Source organism: Mugil cephalus, chromosome 8 (genome assembly GCF_022458985.1).
Source record: "Mugil cephalus isolate CIBA_MC_2020 chromosome 8, CIBA_Mcephalus_1.1, whole genome shotgun sequence".
NCBI classification, from domain to species: domain Eukaryota; kingdom Metazoa; phylum Chordata; class Actinopteri; order Mugiliformes; family Mugilidae; genus Mugil; species Mugil cephalus.
Genome location: NC_061777.1, coordinates 6,812,994 through 6,827,813, shown reverse-complemented (window position 1 = coordinate 6,827,813; position 14,820 = coordinate 6,812,994). Strand labels below are relative to the sequence as shown.

The following is a 14,820-nucleotide window of genomic DNA, read 5'->3' as shown; positions in this document are numbered from 1 at the left end:
TCTTCTACAGGAAGCTGCTCTTGACTTTTCAGTTTGACGTTTCGCGTTCAGGCTGGAGGAGCGGGAGGAGGTACAGTTATGCTCAAAGATTCATTTTAAACTTCTCTCCTCGGGTGTTTTACATGTTTGTACTTTGCTTGTACATTTTAAAGGTGTCGGGGATCATGGACAATCCAAACCAGAGTGGACGTTCTGACAGCAGAGAGTTTTATGGAGTTAAGGTAGTGAGAAATAGTTCATAGAGACTGTGTGAAATGTTGTAGCTGACATGTTTTGATTTTGAACTTGCAAAAGACGGTTTTATAAAGGGTCATAAAAAGGGATACATTGATATTTTAGGTTTTTTTTATTATTAGTTTGTGTAAACTAAAACATTTAATGGTGACTATAAAACATAATTAAACTAACAATGCAATTAAAAAAAGGTTTGAGTATCAACTTTTTAGTTGAAAGCTGTCTGCAGGATGTAAAAAGCTTATAATTGTGAGTAATTGAGAGAGAAACCCAAGAAGAAGGAGCATAACATTATGACCACCTTCCTAATATTGTGTAGGTTTCCATTGTGCCTCCAAAATGGTTGTGACTCATCAGAGAATGGACATGGTCCTTCTCAGGGTGTCCTGTGGTGTCTGGCAACATAATGTTGTTAGTGGGGAGTCTTTGGTTCCTGTGGGTTGATAGAAGGGCCCTCGTGGATCATCCCATCTAGAGAATTCAGAGGACAGGTCACCACCTCATGGAACAGCAAGTTGTTTCTATAGTTTATAGAAGCTTCTGTGGTGGTTTCAAGGTCAAAATGGGAGCCACCTCCTAAGGTGGTAAAATATGATCATACCAAGATCCTTCCAGATGCAAACTGACAAATAGCAGCGTTGTGATGGATGTAGCATTCATTATTACTCTGTCCCACTGAAAACCTAGCTAGCAGTCAGCTACCAACTAGCAACCAACAAGAAGACAGCACCAGCTAGCTAGCCTAGCCAACAGCAGTAGGCAGTATCATTGGGGTTAACAAGTGGGCACCTCCCTTCACTGTTTCGTTAAGTTAGGCCCACGACACTTCAGCAAACCTGAACGATGACCACATCGGGTAGAAGGAAGAAGAGAAAGGAAGGAAGTAAAGAAGGAAGGTGAAGACAACAGTGGTTCAGGATCAGAACTGGTAGAAAGGCATCTGGACCCAAGAATGAGCGTACTGTACTACATTATCATTTTGTCATTTAAAACATACAAAATTTGATTGTTGAGTCAAACTCTATATATCTCTGCAACATTTCTCAGGTTTCAAACTTACTAAAGGCTTTGGCTGAGCGGAAACCACCACCTTGTGACCTCACACATCTGGACCCCAGAAACATCAGCTCCAGCCTCGGGACCACGGCGACAAAAGCAGGTCCACGTCACGCCCGTGGGACCTTCAGAGGCAAAGCCTTCCTCCCCGAACACATCAGCAAACTGTCCAGTCGCAAATTTAAGAGGCGAAACCCTCTGAGAGAAAGCTTACCGGCTCCGGCACCTCTTCCCACCCCCGTCACTCCGGCGGCCTCAAGTCAGGATGAACAACCGCAACCCGGCTTATCATCCACAATCACAGCCATCCTCGCCCACCTGGTGGAAAGATCTCTGCCCTCTGAGTCAGTCTGCTCTGTTGGTGAAGAGCTTAGAAAGCAAGAGACACATCTGTACCTGCTGGGTGTAAACGCTTGGACCAGACAGCAAACCTTCAATCCACAGTGGATGCTGCATAGACAGTTTCCTCAAACTGGTCAGTACACAGTCATAATGTAACGTCCAAATGGAAGCAAAGTCACTGCAATTTAGAGTAGCTAAAGAGCTGTTATACTTTTAGTTTGTTGCATATAAGATAATAAGGAATATGTGTAAATTGGTGAAATGTCGCTGCTTCCTCACGTTCTAGATCCAACCAATCCGTGGTTCTTTGAGGACTTGATAGACCTCCAGAGGAAGCTGTTCTCCGGAGCCTCGAGGAAATCTGGAGTCCTGAGGAACGCTCATCCAGGAAATGAAGAAAAATAAAAAAACGCAAGTGGAAGCAGCAAAAGCACTGGCAGGCTGATTATTGTTGCAGTCCTGAAACATATGTACGTAGCCTCACGGATGTTTCTTCTTGTCCTTCACAGAGAACCATTTAGACAAAGTTAATATTCAAACAATGTATCAAATGTGAAAAATCTGATGATGCTACTTTCAAAATTGGCCTCATGAAAGAATGCGAGCAACTTCCATCAAACTCTTCAGACTTGTAAAGCTATCGCAACACATTAGGCCTACAAGAAACTAAATTAGGGGTCTTCAACGTTTTTCAGGCCAAGGAGAGATTAAGTACATATTACATGTATTTTATATTAAACTCAACCTACTGCTATTTATAAATATACACTATCATTAAGCTATGTCTTATCCCTTTACTAAAATATGTTGGATTAATGTTAATGTGTATTTAAAGAAATTTTAAATATATATAAAAAATGTCTAATCAACCAAATATTTTGCGACCCCCAATAGTGCTTCCGTGGACTCCCTAAGGGTTGCAGACCCCCCGTTGAAGACCTACGAGCTAATTTATTGTACAAACAGATTCCTCTAAAATACTTGACGCTTTCCACATGAACAGCAGTATGAAGTCAATGAAGGATGTCACAGCTGCTTTAAAAGAAGTGGCAGGAGGTTGAGTTGTAATGTTGCCTCAAACCACGGCTGCCTCCATGATTTATTCATTTTCATTTTGGTTCGCCAGTGCAAGCTCCGCAGTTTCCCAGATTTTGCGTTTAATCGACCTCGTGCCTCACAGCGCTCGTAAAACTGCAGTCGCTTTTTGATTTGTGAAAGTTTCACCCGATAGAAAGATTGGGTATTTGGTTTTTGTCACCACAACTCATTGCTGTTCTGTTCTGTTCTTCTTCTATCTCCCTTTATTGAACTGATTTAACCCACTCAGTGTCAACATTACATACAGGAAGTCGCGCCATGTAATAAAAGCACATCGCATCGTAGTCGCAGTGCTTTGAAATGATCACTAAGGACATAAATATTATAAAATATTTTTCAAATCTTGACTTACATTTGCAGCGTGTGTATACGCCGTCTCCAGCAGATGAGACGCACACTCACAAAAATGTTGATGCCAGGAAATGGTGTCAAAAATAAAATGGTAAAAACCAGCCCTGTAGACACCATAGTACCATACTTATGGTGGCACAGTCGCATGGCTTGGTGGTTAATACCATGAACTGGCACTGCACAAATTATAATATTAAAACATGCCACGACACACTGCATCATTACGGACACAGCTGCCCAAGCAATGTCAAAAATAGTCGCATCACTTCAGGAGCAAATATAATTTATTTTTTTTTTATCTGTGTCCTAAAGGTCACGCTAGGCATCCGGCCACTCTCACAGTTCACCAGACACATGACCACACACACACACACACACACACTGTGTGGTAATTCTGTCCATGTGATCACTCAAACCAGCCTCTTGTGACATTCACGCGCTACCGCAAATACATTTATCTTTTCGGTATCCAATTTGGGGGAATGGTGCAGGTGTGAGCTCCTGATTGCTCAAAGAGGTGAAGAAACGGCACAGGACACGAACCGACTGTATCTGTGACCGCGCTGACCGACAGCAGCCTCGTTGATAGTGTAATCACTTAGAGGTGTTTGAATGAAACACTCAAACTAGACCGATGATATGTTGGTCTGTTTTATTATCTCTTTTCTATGTCTCATCATCTCCTCTCAGTTTTATCGCGTCGTTCTTTTGTTAAATCGGCCATATTGTCTTGTAGTTTTTTTTTGCACTTTGTAGTTTATTTGGAGGCTACAAATTCTCCTGCACACTTTTTATTTATTTGTTTAATTCATTTCTGTTTCACCTAAAATCTAGAACATGCTTCTTGATTCTATACATTCATGCAGGCAGCGTGCACTTTTCTTTCCAGCTGGGCTTTTTGCAAATAGTAAAGAGAGTAGAAAACAGAAAAACAATTTGATTAAAAACATTGTGCATTGATGGGTTCAACATGAGTTTGAAAATACACAAGATTTGTTTATACCCAGAAATGATTTCATATATTCCTTTCAGTGGTGAAGTTATTTAAGTATAAGGACTTTATTCTACATTTTTATCCGCCATGTATTACTAAAATTTTGACGCCTCCTCCCGCGTTCACGTTTTAGTCGCGTGACCGTGCAGCCAATCAGTCCAGCTCCCAAATCAATATTCACCAATGACAGTCGCTTACCTAACAGACACGTGACGCCGGCCAATGCGATTCCTGATCTTGGGCTGGGATCCTGGTGTTGCGTTCAGGTGAATCCCAAAAAAACAATACCGTTTCCTGAAACCAAGAAGTAGCTACAAAGCTAAAAAGTTCATAAAGTAAGACACTGATTGTAAATCCAAACAACTAGACGAGAATGTTATAGTGTTATTATTTTATTGTCGTATATGATTTTATGTATTACACATTCCCAAAGTCACATTATTACAAACGCACTGCGAGACAGGAGGCCTGGAGTTAATCCCACACGGGAATTAGCCTGATGATGAAGTCAGAGTCAGACTATACAATTCATCTCTTAAAATTACAACCTTTTTGATTTAACTCAGATATGTGAACACAGCTTGATTTTTTTTTTATTGTTATTTCAAAAGAGATCCAGGATCTTGATCCTAATTTGACATGTTTGACTGCAATGAACAGAAATGAAAAGAAGAACAGAAAGGAAAATAATCTTTTTCTTGCTCTGACAACACGTTGTGCACTCAGTCATCTGACTGGTTACTCCCGTTGTTATATGTAAAGGCACTACTGTCTACAGTCTCTAAAGCTCCTTGCTCTCCTGAATAGTTTTTGGAAGCGGAGGAGTTTGCACACAGAACTTAAAAAATAAATAAACAAACTCTGCATTCACATGACACAAATTACCTGTGTCACACGACCCTCATCTGGCTGCAAATACATTTAAACTATAGACTGTATAAAGATATCCAGAGTCCTGCATATGTGTCCACATACTTTGGTGGTAAATCACTGCACCTTTGTGCATTGCTAGCATCTCTGATTTGTTGACAATGCGATGTTTTGCTTTGCAGACACAGTTATGAATGTATATGACAAACCGAACCAATGACAACAATATTATCATTAACTCTGTAAGGTACCAAGACATTTTTTTTTTTAACGGCAGGGTTACTTGTTTTGTAACATAACTTTACGAGATGACCCTGAACGCAACGTTATGCAAACATTTAATTGGGAAGCCAAGCTGTGGAGTGCAGCCGGGAGGACAGAAGCTGCACACAGCCGAGGCTGAGGGAAGGACTCGTCCGCACGCCGCTGAACCAGACGCAGACAACATCCACGCAAAAGGATCCCTGGACATCATGGAGCAGAAACAAACCATCAACTTTGGAGCCGGACCTGCAAAACTCCCCCAGACCGTAAGTCGAGATCTCCATTTTCGTTTGCCTGTGATGATGGAGGATGGATGTTTTTTTGCAGCTTCCAGACTTTCTGGTTGATCTTAAAATCAGGGGGAAAAACCCGCAGCTCTTGCATGTTATCTGTGAGTTTCTTTCCTTCCTTATGGCATGAAAGATTCACGTCAGTGACGCGTGGCAGTGATTGTGGAGCGCGGCTTGTCGTTTCCCAGCAGCTGAAAACCGTGCGTTGAGTTGCATCAGCCTCATTCATTCATGTGGAAACCGGCTTCTTTGTGCTTCACTGACAGCAGCAGAAACGACCTCTAGATGGCAGGAACCAGCTTGTTGGAACAAATCACCGCCACCGGGATTATTTAAGTTCATTTAACCCTTTTATTACCCTCAGACCTTCTTTTATAACCTTCAACCTTCGTTACTTTCTACCCTTTGGTTCAATTTGAGCGCAGCAATTTAACTCTCCAAAAGATTATTACAATTTAAAAAAAGTTTCCCAAGTTTATGTGTCAAGTACTTTATGTTTGTTTGTTACTATTACCTGCGGTAAATACCTCTTTAAATAAAATAAACTCCACCCCACATATCCATTCGGAATACCTGTTAAACAACTATGGAGAAATATGCTGATCACCCAAAAATCTGGTCGACCTTAAATTGTAAAGATGTGTGTAAGTGGCTAACGTTTGGTATTAAAAAAAAAACTATTATCAAGAATAATAACGTCAGTAATAATAACAGCGTCTGTCTCAGCGTCCCAATAAAATTAAGAAAAGTCGTTACATATGAAGCAAAAACAATCACATATTTAGAGACGTTAAACTTTGAATGGAAAGATAATAGGAGGATTAAACGTGGCTCCTTCTAGACCTGTGCAGTTTGTTTTAGTCCGTGGTCCTTAAAACCAGATTTACATTTCAACTGCAGCTTATTTTTGTTTTTTCTTTGCAAATTTCTGCAAAAAACATACAAAAAAGCGTTGTTTTTTTGGGGGGGTTAATAAGGAGTTCAGCTTGTGTATAACCCTGGAAGAATCAAGCAGAATGTTACTGTTATGGTGCTATCTCACCATATCAGGAGTTGTGTTTCGCTTCGCTACAGTTTGCTCACAGACTAGGACACATCACACCCTGATATCTCACATCTTGGAAACCAGATAAAACTAATCGGATACACATAGAAACTCACTTACACATGAGAGGCAGTATTCCTTCCCATTGTCTTACGGGCAGAGTCCAGGTAGAATAAGGTCACTGTACGTTCCTGAAGTGGGGCTTTTGGTTCCTTTTACCCCTAAGGTGAACCGACCGAAGCCTCAGCGCTGAAATCAATATCTATTCTCTGTGTACCAGATAAATATCCAAAACGTGAGAAATTGTCGTTTAATTTTGTGCGTAGGTGAACTACCCTTTCCAAACGGTATAAAGATCCTGGGTAGAAGGAGAGGAAAATATCCTCCTTCGAACAAAAGGAAAAAAACTCGAAACCAGATTTACACACAAGTCCTGAAAGGGACTTGTTGTCTTTCTACATGACCCAGCCCAGAGACAAATGTCATGACATTTTCTTTTAGAATCTGCCTAATTCAGAATTCATTGGTCCATATATGATCCATCTGTTGTGTTTTGGTATTTTGTGCATTTTCTTTTTTTATTTAATGTTGCTTAGCTCTGCAGTATTGAAGGACTATTTTCATTGTTGTTCAATGAGTGTTTGCAAGTTTTTTTTAAACCTCCTAAAAGTCCCTCATCATTTGCAGTGTGTGATTCTTGCATATTAACGTTTATATTTGTTGCGTTGCAGGTGCTGATTCAAGCACAGAAGGAGCTCCTCAACTACAGCAGCACTGGCATCAGTGTCCTCGGTGAGTCCAGCTACTGACGTGTTTTATTCAGGTTGTTGGGAAAGAAAGCACCAAAGCGCATTATGCCCGTACCCAACAAACGGTAACAGTAATGTATTATTATTCACAGTAACAGACACAGGAATGATCTCAGGACACGGTCACAGTTTTAGAAGCCCAAAAATAATAACCACAGTGACCATATGAATTTTATTTTACTGACACCTGACAGAGTTGTCATATGCAGCCTCGTGATTGGCTCAGCAGTGATGGGGCGGGGCCTACTGTGTACCGGAGGCTTAGATTGACAGTAGTGTGGCGCTCTGTGAAGATGTGTTGTTGAGACAGCTCCTGTGTCGCTGTTTGAGTGAAGTGTTGACTGAACGATAACGTCTTCTGCCTCCATTTATCCCTTTACTAAAATATGTTGGATTCTGCGAACCCCCTAGGGGTTGTGGGCCTCCTGTTGAAGACCTATGGCCTAAACCTTTTAATATTCACTGCCCTCATTTGTGTAACTTTTAATAACCGAGGCCTTATTTACTTCCGATGAAGGTTCTGAATGGACCGTGTGCTGCACCACTTTACCTGAAAGTGACACAAGAAACAAAATGAATGATTACACAAAGCATTTGTGCATACGTCTCAAAGACTTAAAGTTTTTTATATATATATAAAAAAGCAATACTCTTTCAATACTTTTTCAATACTTTCTTATCTGTTTGATCCAGAGATGAGCCACCGATCGTCAGACTTTGGCAAAATCCTCAACAAAACGGAGAGCCTCCTGCGCGAGTTGTTGTAAGTATTCTGCTGCGCCATCAGGACACTTTTCATATTTGTTAATTTTTATTTTTCAGGGGTTGAAAATACATTTGAAACAAATTTGCTCAACATTTTTTCTTGCCACCATTGCATCATGTCATACTCTGAGCATTTCAGGCTGTAGTTTCTGCAAAGCGTCTTTAGACAGTTTGGTTTAATGTTGATGCTATAAAAAAATTAAATTAAATTTGACTGGATACAGTAAAATATGACCTATGTAAAATTTTTTTGAGGTGGTTTAGCTTTCATGTGCTGATTGTCCTCAGCATTCCTTTCATCACGCTGTATTATCATGAACTCTTTGTATTATTAACAATCAAACTGGTTTAAATGAACTTCCGAACCACACACAAGATATTATACCCATAAAACTCTGCTACTTTAATTTAATTGCCATTACAGTAAATGTTGTTAGGACTGGAAAATGCATATTACAGGAGAGAACATTTAAAATGACCTATTTAAATGAATAATCTTAGAATACTCTAAATAAAATAAACTTAAGGTTTACAAAAAAAACAACTACGAGGAACTAAAATATTGACATGGGTAGAAAAGTGTGATTGTGTGTTTTCTTTTAGTCATCATGAAAGAAACAGACCCACAAATGATTTTAGTAAACTTAACCAATAATTTAGTTTGTCTACTATTTGCTTTAAACGCATCAGTGAGATCAACTGTGGACAAATAAGTCTGTTTGCTTATGCCTCAGTTTGAGGATCTGACCGCTGGACACGGAGACGTCTCGTTCTAACGCTGTGACCTTTGCCCTCGTAGAAATGTCCCAGACAACTACAAGGTGATGTTCCTGCAGGGCGGCGGGTCCGGGCAGTTCAGCGCCGTCCCTCTCAACCTGATCGGGCTCAAAGAGGACCGGTGCGCCGACTACCTGGTGACCGGCACGTGGTCGGCGAAGGCGGCGAAAGAAGCGGAGAAATACGGCAAAGTCAACATCGTCCACCCGAAGCTGGATAGTTACACGAGTAAGTGTGTGTGTGAGGGCGCGGATTCACGACTGTCAACGACGTCTCTAACAACAAAAAGAAAAAAAAAAAAAATCAGCTACGGCCATCTTTTTTTTTTCTTTTGAGGTTTTGTTACATTCAGGCCACATTAGGACAACCCCTCTGCAGTGGAAGTCTGGTTGTGTGCCCAGTCCGTTGCGTAACAAACAATAGAGTCGACCGCCAGTGAAAGAATCGGGTATGCGAGCAGCCTTTTCCGCATGGTTGTGTCGGATTAGGGTAGTATAGTGCAGATTGAATTTCATTGAATTAGAAATGAAAAGTTTGATGAACAGGATGCGAATGAATTAAAAGAAAGCCTGTACATCTAAAGTAAATCCTTTTTACCAAATTTGTTTTCCCCTAACATCCGTCGTCTGACACAGTCTATTTTCTGGATCACTTTGACCGGTGGAAATAAAATCCTCTAAGTAACATATCGAGGAAGAGGGCAGAGAATGTGATGCTTTGATTTAGGGCTGGGCTGTTATACCGCTTCATACTAGTAGGGGGTCGTGTTGGTTGTTTGGGTTTTTATTTTTTAGGGGACAGTCCCCATCTTAAGCTGTTCTTGAAAATGTCCCTGATTTTAGCTTTTTACAAATGAGGAAAAAAAAATGTTGTGCACACGTTACAGTTATTACGGTAACCGGTTGCGCTGCTGTTGACATTACAGACATGGCGGTTAAACATGAATTAATATGTCAAAATAAATTAAACCTTAATTGTCCCCGTTCCTTCATTTCATCTTGATAACATTTAATTATTTTTGTTCTTTGTTTAATCTCTGAGCTGTAAATGGCCCCAGGTTTCCACATCAGCAGGCAGCGCTAACACGGGGCCGTGTAAACCGGTTTTACTGCTAGTGTGGGATTATTTTACAATATTTACTCATCATCACAGTAAAATAGTCCATCCTCAGTCAATCTACTGCATTAAATCCTCTCTCAACCAGTAGAAAATGTTGTGAGCATGTGATTATACGTGGAAAAAAAAAACACGATACCGTCAGAGTTTTGAAAAATACTGTGATGCTGTGAGGCATATGCAGATTCAGATGAACTCGTTCAGTCTGTGGTAAAGACTGTGAGGTGCGCAGTATCTGTGCAAACCTTCAGGTAGGCAAAGGTCATTTAAGCTGAATGAATACAGTCAAATGCACAGTTGTGTTGCACTTGTAGATCATTTATATATTAATTACATAAATAAATTGAAGTTGTTCATCGTCCCCAGAGGATGAATTCCTCTTATGGTAATGTCTTAGTTTGATATATTTGTCACAGATATCTGAACTGCTAATCGTCCTCTGTAGACTCTTTAAGCCTTGTATAACTTTATAATTGCTCCTGTGTTGTTGTTGTTGTTGTCCCCCCACTCCCCAGAAATCCCTGACCCCAGCAGCTGGACCTTGAACCCCTCAGCCTCGTATGTGTACTACTGCTGCAACGAGACGGTCCACGGCGTGGAGTACAACTTCACGCCTGAAACCAATGGGGTGATCCTCGTCAGCGACATGTCCTCCAACTTCCTGTCCCGACCTGTAGACGTCTCAAAGGTGAGGACGAGAATGGAAAAATATATTTAATTCTGTTCCACAAATGACTAATGGAGGAAAGTTTTATTGCAGCTTTAACTATGAGGGAACAGGATGCAAGAGTCAGAACTGGACACAAGTCAAATACTTGTTAGCAACATTGTTAGCATGCTGAGAAAATAATTTGCAAAAGTGGAGCAAAACATTTCCTCCTCCATTTGTCCACTTGTGTTGTGCAGTTTGGGCTGATTTTCGCTGGCGCTCAGAAGAACGTGGGCTGTGCCGGGGTAACCGTGGTCATCGTGCGAGAGGACCTGTTGGGCCACGCTCTGAAGGAGTGTCCCATCGTCCTGGATTACAAGGTGCAGGCGGAAATGAACTCCCTCTACAACACGCCGCCATCTTTCAGGTACAGACTCGCCTGCATAATTAATATCTGGACCTTCTCTGTGTCCTACAGATTGATGGTTACTGACATGAAAGGTACATGCTTAGCTCATCGAAACCGAAACATGCCCTCGAGGAAATGCACACTGATTTCTGTGTATCTCTTGGAATTATTTACATTTTTGAGAAGCAGAATCTTTAAGAAAGCATTTTTAAAAGCAAACTAAAGACTTATCTTTTTAGTCCAGCTTTCGACTGAATTTTATTTACCTTTTTATACGAGAATAGAGAATAAACTTTTGGACACAGCCTCGCAGACACTTTCTGTCCTCTCCCAGTGTGTACTACATGCTAAGCTAACTAGCTATGGACGTTTGTTGTAGTGTACAATCTTCAAGAAAGCTGAAACTGACTTTGTTCACCATCTGTTCTTCTCATCATTTTCTCTTCGCGTTCAGCATCTACATCATGGGTCTGGTCCTGGAGTGGATCAAGAACAACGGTGGCAGCGCTGCCATGGAGACGCTCAACAAGCAGAAGGCCTCCATGATTTATGACATCATCAACGCTTCGAATGGTTTCTATGTGTAAGTGGAAAAACCATCAGTGACACTCTTTAATGAGAGCATTTTAAATTCCAGTTTACATATATATTACCTTAAAGTACTGTACAACATACAGAATGGAGAATATTAGATCTACTCCAGTCTCCAATGGACGGCTTCAGCTAAACTACAGAAGTAACGGTCAGTTCTAGTCTACAATCAAGATAAAATTAACAAAATTGCTCACACATGAAATACACTCTTTCCTTAAGTGGTTTTCTATTGTTTGCTAATGAGACAGAATTGCAGTTTGCTTTCACAACTGAAATAAATAACAAGTGTAATGCAGTGAAACCATTATTTCCCTTATCAAGTGTTGCGCCAACAGAAAATGCTGCCGCCATGCTTTTTTGTTTGTGAGTGTGCCTCTGGCTAATTGCCTTTCAGAATGAGAGCATGCTTTCGAAATGTCACTCGAGATAAAAAAAAAAAAATAATTACACCGCCTTAAGAAAATATGTAATGCATTTGTGTGACAGCAAATTCCCTGAAAGAGGGCTAACGTATCAAACGTAAGCTTGAATCATTCCTTATTTCTGTTATTACTTTCTAGCCTTTGTGAGGATGCATCGACAGTATTTAAACGAACTGTATAATCCATAGTGACAGTCACAGCGAATTAATTGATTCAAGTAATGAAGAATATTAAATGAATTTATCGCTGTGTCAACCTGCTCAGATGCCCCGTGGACGCTGCTTGTCGAAGCCGCATGAACGTGACATTCCGCGTGGGGAAGAAAGAGGGCGATGACGCCCTGGAGAAGGAGTTTCTGGACGGCGCAGCCAAACGCGGGATGATATCGCTGAAAGGACACAGGTTAGTTTTGCCAAACATTTGCTTCATGTCATATAGTTTATTTATTTATTTTTTTGTAAGTTGCTGCATTTATGACCATTTATCGCCCCCTGCAGGTCAGTTGGAGGAATGCGTGCGTCTCTGTACAACGCCGTAACGCTGGAGGACACGGAAGCCCTCGCCAACTACATGAAAGAATTCCTCAAACAGCACCAGTAAAGCTAGGATGTGATGGAGCACGGCGGCGTTTCATAACTTTAGTACAGTTTTGAGGAGTTATCTTCAAAGTGCGCGTTTAAGCACAATTTTTGTAACACCTCTGTTCCTAATAACCACTAATGTTGTTATGCCTTAATTACGTACGTATTGCATAGAATAACCCTTTAAATTAATCTGTTCACTAACAGTGCTTTGATGTACATACTTTAGGTAATTCTTGTTACTTGTTTACAACGTGTTTACATTCCAGTAAATCTAACTTGGCAATACCTAACTTTTTGTAGTGTAATTTCTTGAAAACTTATTTTTAAATTATTATTATTATTATTATTTTTTACATTGAACCAAAAGTAGTAACGTCTGAGTTTCTGTTGAAGGAGGTATTTTATTGAGGACGGTGAAAACACAGATCAGAGTTGATTGGCTGTGGTGGTTAAATGGCTGGTTCACCAAACTTAAAACATGAAATGGTTTGGAATTCAGGTAGCTTTGGTTTTTATGTCATTTTTCGTCAGTGAATGAAAATCCCAACAGCTGGGAGAAGAAATGATATCAAATCTTTTATGTGCACCAATTAGGCATAACATTATGACCGCCTTCCTAATATTGTGTAGGTCTGCCTTGTTCCTCCAAAACAGTTGTGACTTGATAACTTTGGGATCTAGTGAATTTGGAGGACAGGTCAACACCTTATGGTGTTCTAAACTGTGGACAGTATGTCTAGTATATTTCTGTAAATATTTACAATTATAAGCATCATATAATTTCAGTAAGAGCCTGAACAGGTTGATAGGGAGTCACAGAATATTACTGCTACTCTCAGCAATCAGGATTCATCAGAGAATGAACATTATTATAATTAACAGGTTCTCAAAAACGTGCATGGCAATTTTCGAATCATTTGTATCACAGAGTTTAGCTTTCAAAATAAAAACGCTGTAAACAAAAACAAAAGCATCTACAGCATTTGCCTGACAGCCAAAGCAGCTCGCCAATCTCTTGTGGGAGTGAACTGTATCATTCTCTGGTGTAAATCTCACGAGCCAATCAAATCATTCAGACGTGTGGGCTTTATGTTCTGATTGGTTGCATTTCTTCCTCTGTGTCGGCTGAAACATGCCACGTAATGACGTCCTAAATGAATGTTGTGAGACTCGTGTTCTAAATGGAAGTACATACAAACAAATGGAAGCTGCACAATAGCTGGCGTGATGTTAAAGACATGTTCAAAAATTAACAAGCGCAAAGTAACTTTTGCTGAGGAAACATCTCAGTCGTCTCGAGAACCTTTACAGAAGCCAGAGTTTGAAACTCGCAGAGCAAGAACTGAGATGAAGGAGGGAGGGAAAGAGTGGAAGAAGATTATGTGAATGAACACAGGGAACAAGGTTGGCAGAAAGTCCTTCTGGTTTCTCCTCCTGTGATTCAACCTCAACTTGCTGCAGGGGGGAGGATATGTCCGTGCAACATTTCATCAGTTTTAGCCACATACAAACATACAAATCAATCATCTCGTGCTTTTTTTTTTTTTTTTTTTTAAAAAAGTGCAACTCCTTCACTTCCCGCTGACGGCAAAAACAGCTCGGTATGTAGGAGTGAACCGGCCTGCATGACATCGGCAGGGCGGCAGGATGGATTCACGGCGGGAGAGACCGTCCTCCATCTGGACGTCCAGACGTTGCGTTCGCCTCAACGAGGCCTTTGACCTTCCTGGAGGAGAAGCGCAAGAGGCCGGAGGTGGAAAAATTAATTATAGGAATCGGTGATGTAACGCAAACCCAAGGGGCTTCTATAAATACAAAATTTTTTCATGCTGGTTTGGTGATGAACACGTTTTCTGAATAGGACACGCGAGGGCGTCATGCGTGACGTGGGGACCAGCCTCAAACCTGCCAACAGCTTCTTCACTACATCTGTCACTACGTCTCTTCAGCTATGAAAAACCACAATGTCTGACCTCTGTGGCTTATTAACCCCCTTAAAAGTACACAAGACTGACTAAATAATAATAATAAAATACACTAACTGGGCCAGAATAAAGTTACGCAGAAAGATCTTACACCGATCAGTCACAATATAATTTCCACTGATAGGAGAAGTGAATCATCCTGTGACAATTCAGTGTTCTGCTGGGA

At 40.7% G+C, this 14,820-nt stretch overlaps 1 protein-coding gene and 1 long non-coding RNA gene across 2 annotated transcripts; both read left to right on the top strand.

Moving 5' to 3' along the window:
• Nucleotides 1–3: 3 nt before the first annotated feature.
• Nucleotides 4–1,548, top strand: LOC125011620. The gene is made up of 3 exons (XR_007113209.1): nucleotides 4–70; nucleotides 153–221; nucleotides 1,282–1,548. It is a non-coding gene; the product is annotated as an uncharacterized LOC125011620 (long non-coding RNA).
• A 3,690-nt stretch (nucleotides 1,549–5,238) lies between these two features.
• Nucleotides 5,239–12,959, top strand: psat1 (phosphoserine aminotransferase 1). Its single transcript, XM_047590776.1, has 9 exons — nucleotides 5,239–5,475; nucleotides 7,276–7,336; nucleotides 8,047–8,116; nucleotides 8,918–9,123; nucleotides 10,527–10,699; nucleotides 10,918–11,087; nucleotides 11,524–11,652; nucleotides 12,350–12,487; nucleotides 12,583–12,959. The coding sequence occupies exons 1-9, from the start codon at nucleotides 5,254–5,256 to the stop codon at nucleotides 12,683–12,685; spliced, it is 1,272 nt and encodes a 423-aa protein (XP_047446732.1). The 5' UTR covers nucleotides 5,239–5,253; the 3' UTR covers nucleotides 12,686–12,959.
• The last annotated feature ends 1,861 nt before the right edge of the window (nucleotides 12,960–14,820 follow it).